The sequence below is a fragment of the Lynx canadensis genome, chromosome D4 (assembly GCF_007474595.2).
Source record: "Lynx canadensis isolate LIC74 chromosome D4, mLynCan4.pri.v2, whole genome shotgun sequence".
In the NCBI taxonomy this organism is placed as follows: Eukaryota; Metazoa; Chordata; class Mammalia; order Carnivora; family Felidae; genus Lynx; species Lynx canadensis.
Window position 1 is genome coordinate 81,604,805 of NC_044315.2, and position 8,715 is coordinate 81,613,519.

At 39.5% G+C, this 8,715-nt stretch overlaps 1 protein-coding gene across 1 annotated transcript; it reads left to right on the forward strand.

Moving 5' to 3' along the window:
* Positions 1–425: 425 nt before the first annotated feature.
* LOC115499675 (olfactory receptor 1361-like) lies at positions 426–1,358 on the forward strand. Its single transcript, XM_030293817.1, has one exon. The coding sequence runs from the start codon at positions 426–428 to the stop codon at positions 1,356–1,358; it is 933 nt and encodes a 310-aa protein (XP_030149677.1).
* Positions 1,359–8,715: the final 7,357 nt, after the last annotated feature.

Consider the following 8,715-nt stretch of genomic DNA (forward strand, 5'->3'; position numbering starts at 1 on the left):
TAATTATTATATATAATATTAATTGATTTCATTTCATTTTAATTAACTTTTAAATGTAAGTAAAACATTATTTACTTAATTATATTATATTATTCTTCAATGAGAAAAATAGTATATGCTGATGGGATCTGTGTAATCAGAGCACACTTTGTTTTTCACATTGTACAACCATGTTTCATGGAGACTGCTGGAATAGTTTGAAGGTGCCCTGGATAGCTGGTCAAGTGCTCTCACCAATCTGTAAATTTACAAATAGTTTGATCCAAACTATCTTTTTAACATGCATAATTACAAATTCGAGCTTTGCCAAAACAGAATTGTCTAAACGACATGATTTTTCTAATAGGAATATGAAATAGTTTCTACAGCACTATTTTACTTTTTTGCTATTTATAATAAAATTTGTTTCATACAGAATTCCAGACATGAATAGAAGAAACCATACCAACATCTATGAATTTCTTCTCATGGGCCTCTCTGAGTGGCCACAGCAGCAGCCTCTCCTATTTGGACTCTTCCTGGGCATGTACCTGGTCACCATGGTGGGGAATCTGCTCATCATCCTGGCTATTGCCTCAGACCTACACCTCCACACCCCCATGTACCTCTTTCTAGCCAACCTGTCCTTTTCTGACATTGGTTTCATCTCTACAGTAATTCCCAAGATGCTAGATAATATTGGCTCAGGAAGTAAAAGGATTTCTTATGGTGGGTGTCTGACACAGCTTTATTTCTTTGGCCTATTTGCAGATCTGGACAACTTTCTCCTGGCTGTGATGGCACTTGACCGCTATGTGGCCATCAGCCACCCCCTCCATTATGCCATGATCATGAACTACCAACGCTGTGTCCTATTAGTGGCTGGGTCATGGGTGGTCACTACCTTCCACGCCCTAGTGCATACCTTCCTGGTAACTAGGCTTTCTTTCTGTGGCCCCAATATCATCCCCCATTTCTTCTGTGATCTTGTCCCACTCCTGAATCTGGCCTGCTCCAGTACTTATGTCAATGACCTGGTGCTCATCCTTGTGGCAGGAACATTGCTAATTGGACCCTTCATCTGCATCCTTACATCTTACTTTTATATTGCATTGGCTATCCTAAGAATCAATTCCCCAAAGGGTAAGCAAAGGGCCTTCTCCAACTGCACCTCCCACCTCTCTGTGGTCTCTCTGTTTTATAGCACAGCTATTGGGGTCTATTTATGTCCTCCATCATCCCCCTCAGGTGGAAAGAATAGAGTCTTCTCAATAATGTACACAGTGGTGACCCCCATGCTGAACCCCTTCATCTACAGCCTAAGGAACAGGGATATGAAGGGGGCGCTAGGAAAACTACTCAGAAGAAAAACACTCTAACATTCTTTCTCAGGATCTCAGGGTCCTGAATCCAAGACTCGTAACTGGGAGTTGAAATTGGCCGCCTGAGAGTCTAACCACTGTAGCTTCCCTGAACCTGAAACTTCTTTGTTTCTTATGTTTATATTTCAAAGTACTGATTAACACTGAGGACAGGGAGGGACCAGTGATGTCGGTAACCTTAGATCATCTTTGTGAAGTGCCCAGGCTCTGAGAAGCTTATTATCCACTATCAAAATGGCTCTTGTTATTTTTACTGGTGGCTAAGAGAAGCCTGTGGGTGGAGGGACTTGCACACTTATAAAATGACACTGAAAGCCCAAAATTTTGTTTAGCTCAACTTAGAACTATGGAAGACCCCTTTAGCTCAAGAATATAGGATTCATTATTTCTGGTAACAAGAAATACAAAGGAAATAATCTGGTACTTTATATTTAAACAGACAGTGTTCTATAGAAATGCCAGAATGGGGCGTTAGTTTAAGTCCTGGGTTCCAGGGATGGCTTTGCCATAAATGAACTGTGTGACAGCTGGATAATCGCTTGATGTCTCTGATAAAATAAAGTCATTGAATTGTGTTGGTCTAAGACTCTACAGGCATATACTCCACCTCCAATAATATTTAATGTTATTGTGACAAGAACTAAAGGTTTGGAGTCAGAAGTTTCTAGTCAGGACCAAAAGTCCTCCACTTTCACACTCTGTAATTTGGGGAACATTCTTCCTCTTTGAGTTCTGGTTTTCTTATCTTTAAAGCTGGTAAAACACCTATATCATAAGAGTAACAAATAATAAATAATACATAAGCTTACTTGGATCACAGTAAATACTCAATAAATGTTTATGGAATCTAAATCTTCAGTTCTGTTATTTACCTTGATCAATCTTAGGATCTCCCTCTGTCTGTTAGGACAACCTTCAATCATTCACACTCTGGAAGCCCTGTTTCCAATCTTCATGTCATTTATGAAGGATCTTCTAGATAACTGCTTTCTCAGGTAAATATTTGGGAGGTCTTTGAAGATGGAGGTGAAAAATGAATTAAGGAGAATTCTTCCAGTAATTATGTAATTCCTATTTGCTTCACAAGGATTACCAAAGGTTGACTGAATATACAAGGAATGGTACACTAGTGTTGGGAGGAATATTTCTTCACCTGGCTTGACCTGTACCTCCATGTGGATGAGATTCAATTTGCACAACAACTGCCCACTTTCTTCCTTATTCATCCTTCCCCAGAACATAAATTTGGGCACACTCAGTTCAGACCATCCCTGTTTCTTATTGAGAACCAGCCCTGTTTACAGGGAGCATGTGCTCTGCTATGTATCTCTAAGAACAAAGCAGCCACTTATACACCTGGGAATTCTCCCTAATCCAGCAATACCTGCTTCTGGAGTTGGCCAGAAAAGCATGCAGATTCTCACCTCAAGTCATGTCTTCAACCTAGACATCATCTGTAGTAAAGTGGTGATTTGGCTCCTGTCTGTTCTTTGTCATTGTCTTATTCATTAATTGATTTAGAACCCAACTGGGAAAGTAGCAGCCCATTTATTGGGCTCCCCCAAACACCTCCAACAATCTGAAAATCATAGCCCCAGCACGTAGGAGCTGGGTGACTCTACAGTAAGTTATTTAACACCTCTGGATCTCCTTGTTTGAAATAATGAGGTAATAATATGAGTTTTTATAATTTTGAAAAATAGCAAATAAATGAAAAAATGTAATTAAAGTGCTTAGCATGATATCTAACAGACAGAAGGGACTCAAAAAATAGCTGTTGCCCCTGTTGTCACACAGCTGCTGCTGTTTTCATAGCTGCTTTTGGCATTGTTGTAGGTCTTGTCAGCTTGACCCCTCCCCTGCTGATTAATCAGTCAGCCAATTGAATCATATACTTTATAATAGTTGTTGCTCTAGGGGAAGGAGCCAAGATGGCAGAACAGCATAGAAGTTTTTTTTTTTTTTTTTTTTTTTTTTTGCATCTCTCATCCATGAAATACAGCCAGAGCAACATTAAACCATCCTCCTCAGCTAGAAAACTGATTTGAGGATTAACACAACAATCTGCACAACCTGAACCACAGAACTCAGCAGGTATGTGGCACAGAGAGGTGAATGGGGGGAGAGAGAAGCCACAGAGGGCAGGGAGCTGTTTTTGCTTGTGGAGAGAGGACTGAGATGGGGGAAGAATATGGGAAAAGCACCCCCTCCAAAAGCAGCTGGAGAGAAAGTGGAAAAGTGAAAACAGCCACAGGGACTGAACTAAAAAGGAGGAAGGAGAAAGGAGAGGGCTTAAATTCCATTAAGACTCTACAAACAGGGGGAGTGCAGAGTCTGAAACTCCGCAGCTCCATACCTGGCAGTGCTCTGGTGAGAAGGGCAAATCCCCAGGAGCTGAGTGAGATGTGGGGGTCCTTGGGCCACACAGGAAGAGGCTGTTCCCCTGCTGGGAGGACATTTGGTAGAGGCGTGTGTTCCCCCCCAACACACAGGCAAAGGTGCCAGCAGACCCCGGAGAACAACCACATTTGCTGGTGCTGGAACAAGGTCGTTAAGGGTGAAGACTGGTGCCAGATGTGTGTTGTGATTTTCCATAATCCCTGAAATGCTGCTGCTACACAATCATGTAAACTTTTCTGGGGCGGGCTGGCACCCAGTTGTAGCCTCTGGGCATCAGCAGCAGTATAGTCCCACAAATGTTCCTGGGTGTGGCTGGCACCCAGACATTGCTTGGTGAGACTCTCCCCCAGAAGATCTGAGCAGGTCAAAGCCACAATCCCTAAGAAGTGAGGGGTTGGGAAACACAGCTGTATCTGAGATAAAACTCAGGAGGGAGGTGCCACCTGGCAACCTGACAGCTTGGTCATGGACAGTGTAAAAGCGGGGAGTGGATGGAAGCCAGAGACAAAGGACAGGTGCACGATTGCTGATCAGGGAGAACAGAGTTCTGATACTAGAGACTGGGTAGCTGGGTGATGCCATTTTTACCCCTCCCGTGCATGCGCATACACACCTACAAGTGTCACAACAATCCACCCCAGTAAGCTAAGCAGTGCCATCTAGTGGAGAATGGAGCCCCGCCCAATTGGGCCAACCTTGCTCTTCAGGAACACCATAAGTCTCTCTGCCTACTTAGTTTATGGACTATAAAGTGCTTCATAGTTTGACTTATAGGGGAAAACAATGCAATTTCCATTGTATTTCACTCTGTTCGCTGGTCCATCTATACAATTTTCTTTTTTTTCTCTTTTTCATTTCTTTTTTTACTTCCATCATTTCATTTTATTCTATTTCATTGTATTCATTTTTTAAAATTTTCAAACGTTTTCCTTTTTTCCTTTTTCTTGTTTTTCTCATTTTTTCTTTTTTCCCCCTTTTTTCTCTGATCTTCCAAGCTCCTTTCAAAAACCAGACCAAAACAAACCTAGGATCTAGCATCATTTATTTTATTTTTATGTGTGGGGGGGTGTTGTTTTTAATTTTTTAATTTTAATTATTTTTTACCTTATTAATTCCTTTTCTTCCTTCAAAATGATGAAACAAGGAATTCATCCCAAAAGAAGGAGCAGGAAGAAATGACAGCCAGGGACTTAGTCAACACAGATACAAGCAAGATGTCTGAACCAGAATTTAGAATCACGATAATAAGAATAATAACTGGGGTTGAAAATAGATTCAAATCCCTTTCTGCAGAGATAAAAGAAGTAAAAGCTACTCAGGATGAAATAAAAAATGGCATCCATCTTCAATGGATGCCACAGCAGAAAGGATGGATGAGGCAGACCAGCGAATCAGTGATATATTGGACAAACTTATGGAGAATAATGAAGCAGAAAAACGAGGCAGACTAAGGCAAAAGAGCACGATTTAAGAATTAGAGAAATCAGTGACTCATTAAAAAGGAACAACATCAGAATCACAGGGGTTCCAGAAGAGGAAGAGAGAGAAAAATGGGTAAAAGGGTTATGTGAGCAAATCATAATGGGAAACGTTCCTAACCTGGGGAAAGACACAGACATCAAATTCCAAGAAGCACAGAGGACCCCCATTAGATTCAACAAAAACTGACCATCAACAAGGCATATTATAGTCAAATTCACAAAATACTCAGGCAAAGAGAGAATCATGAAAGCAGCAAGGGAAAAACAGTCCCTAACCTTCAAGGGAAGACAGATGAGGTTTGCAGCAGACCTATCCACAGAAACTTGGCAGGCCAGAAAGGAGTCGCAGGATATATTCAATGTGTTGAATTGGAAAAATATGCAGCCAAGAATTCTTTATCCAGCAAGGCTGTCATTCAAAATAGAAGGAGAGATAAAAAGTTTCCCAGAAAAACAAAAAATTAAAGGAGTATGTGACCACTAAACCAGCCCTGCAAATTTTAAGGGGGACTCTCTGAAGGGAGAAAAGACAGGAAAGAAAAAAGACCAAAAGCAATAAAGACTAGAAAGGACCAGAGAACACCACCAGAAACTCCAACTCTAGAAGAAACATAATGGCAATAAATTCATATTTGTCAGTACTCACTCTAAACATCAATAGACTAAATGCTCCAATAAAAAGACATAGGGTTGGGGTGCCTGGGTGGCTGTCGGTTAAGCATCAACTTCAGCCCAGGTCATGATCCCACACTTCGTGGGTTCAAGCCCTGCATCAGGCTCTGTGCTAACAGCTCATAGCCTGGAGCCTGCTTCAGATTCTGTGTGTGTGTGTGTGTGTGTGTGTGTGTGTGTGTCTGCCCCTCCCCTGCTTGCATTAGCTTTCTCTGTCTCCCCAAAATAAATAAATATTTAAAAAAAGACATAGGATAACAGACTGGATAATAAAACAAGATCCATCTATATGCTGTTTACAAGAGACCCATTTTAGACCTAAAGACACCTTCAGATTGAAAGTAAGGGGATGGAGAACCATCTATCATGCTAAAGGTCGACAAAAGAAAGCTGGAGTAGCCATATTTATATCAGACAATCTAGACTTTAAAATGAAGACTGTAACGAGAGATGAAGAAGGGCATTATATCATATTTAAAGGGTCTATCCACCAAGAAGACCTAACAATTGTAAACATTTATGTGCCAAATGTGTTAGTACCCAAATATATAAATCAATTAATCACAAACGTAAAGAAACTCATTGATAATCATACCATAATAGTAGGAGACTTCAACACCCCACTTACAACAATGGACAGATCATCTAAACAGAAAATCAACAAGGAAACAATGGCTTTGAATGACACACTGGACCAGATGAACTTAACAGATACATTCAGAACATTTCATCCTAAAGCAACAAAATATGCATTCTTCTCCAGTACACATGGAACATTTTCTAGAATAGATCACATACTGGGACACAAATCAGCCCTCAACAAGTACAAAAAGATTGAGATCATACCATGCATATTTTCAGACCACAATGCTATGAAATTAGAAATCAACCACAAGAAAAAATTTGGAAAGATAACAAATACTTGGAGACTAAAGAATATCCTACTAAAGAATGAATGGGCCAACCAAGAAGTTAAAGAGGAAATTAAAAAGCACATGGAAGACAATAAAAATGATAACACCACAGCCCAAAACCTCTGGGATGCAGCAAAGGCGGTCATAAGAGAGTAGTATATAGCAACCCAGGCCTTCCTAAAGAAGGAAGAAAGGTCTCAGATACACAACCTAACCTTATGCCTTAAGGAGCTGGAAAAATAACAGCAAATAAAATCCCAAACCAGCAGAAGACAGAAAATAATAACAATTAGAGCATAAATCAATGCTATCAAAACTAAAAAAAAAAAACAGTACAACAGATCAATGAAACCAGAAGCTGGTTCTCCGAAAGAATTAACAAAATTGATAAACACCTAGCCAGTTTGATCAAAAAGAAAAAGGAAAGTATCCAAATAAACAAAATCAAGAATGAAAGACGAGAGATCACAACCAACACAGCAGAAATAAAAACAATAACAAGAGAATATTATGAGCAATTATATGCCAATAAAATGGGCAATCTGGAAGAAATGGACAAATTCCTACAAACATCTACACTACCAAAACTGAAACAGGAAAAAATAGAAAATTTGAACAGACCCATAACCAGTAAGGGAATCAAATTAGTAATCAAAAATCTGCCAAAAAACAAGAGTCCAGGGTCAGATGACTTTCCAGGGGAATTCTACCAAACATTTAAGGAAGAACTAATACCTGTTGTCTTGAAGCTGTTCGAAAAATAGAAATGGAAGGAAACCTTCCAAACTCCTTCTATGAAGCCAGCATTACCTTGATTCCAAAACCAGTCAAAGACCCCACTAAAAAGGAGAACTACACACCAATTTCCCTGATGAACATGGATGCAAAAATCCTCAACAAGATACTAGTCAACCGGATCCAATAATACATTAAAATAATTATTCACCATGATCAAATGGGATTTATACCTGGGATGAAGGGCTGATTCAATATCTACAAATCAATGTGATACATCACATCAATAAAAGAAAGGACAAGAACCACATGATTCTCTCAATAGATGCAGAGAAAGCATTTGACAAAATACAGCATCCTTTCTTGATAAAAACCCTCAAGAAAGTAGAAGGATCATACCTCGAGATCATAAAAGCCATATATGAAAGAACCACGGCTAACATCATCCTCAATGGGGAAAAACTGAGAGCTCCCCCTAAGGTCAAGAACATGACAGGGATGTCTACTCTCGCCACTGCTATTCAACATAGTATTGGAAGTCTTAGCCTCTGCAATCAGAGAACACAAAGAAATAAAAGGCATCCAAATCGGCAAGGAGGAAGTCAAATTTTCATTCTTTGCAGACGATATGATACTCCATATGAAAAACCCAAAAGATTCCATCAAAAAACTGCTAGAACTGATCCCCATTTCTCTTTCAATGCACTTATCTCAATAGTATTTCAATAAGTAATTTCCTCAGAAATTACTTACTTATTCCTCCACCCATTCTACAAATATGTACTAAGTTCCTATGAGGTGTCTGACACTCCATTTGACACTGGGACTGGGTGAAGAACAAAGTACACCTTGCTCCTGACTTCATGGCACTTGTAGTCTAGTATATAACATCTTCTACACTTTTAAGTTCTATGAAAGGAGGAGCTCTGTCTTATTCCATTCCTGCATCCCATAGGATTTAGCTAAATAAAAGAGTGAAGAAATAAATATAGAAATTAATGAATAAGTGGGTGAGTTCTATTTGGAATGTTTATTTAAACTTTTTTGAAATTTTTAAAAATTTATTTTAATTTCTAATTTTTGTTTTTACACTTTGATGATTTCTCACAAGGCAAACCATAGGTATCTACTGCCTGTTCAGGAAATAGATCA

Bases quoted from the DNA above. Each gene is read 5' to 3' on its own strand.
- LOC115499675 (XM_030293817.1), top strand. From the start codon at position 426: ATGAATAGAAGAAACCATACCAACATCTATGAATTTCTTCTCATGGGC.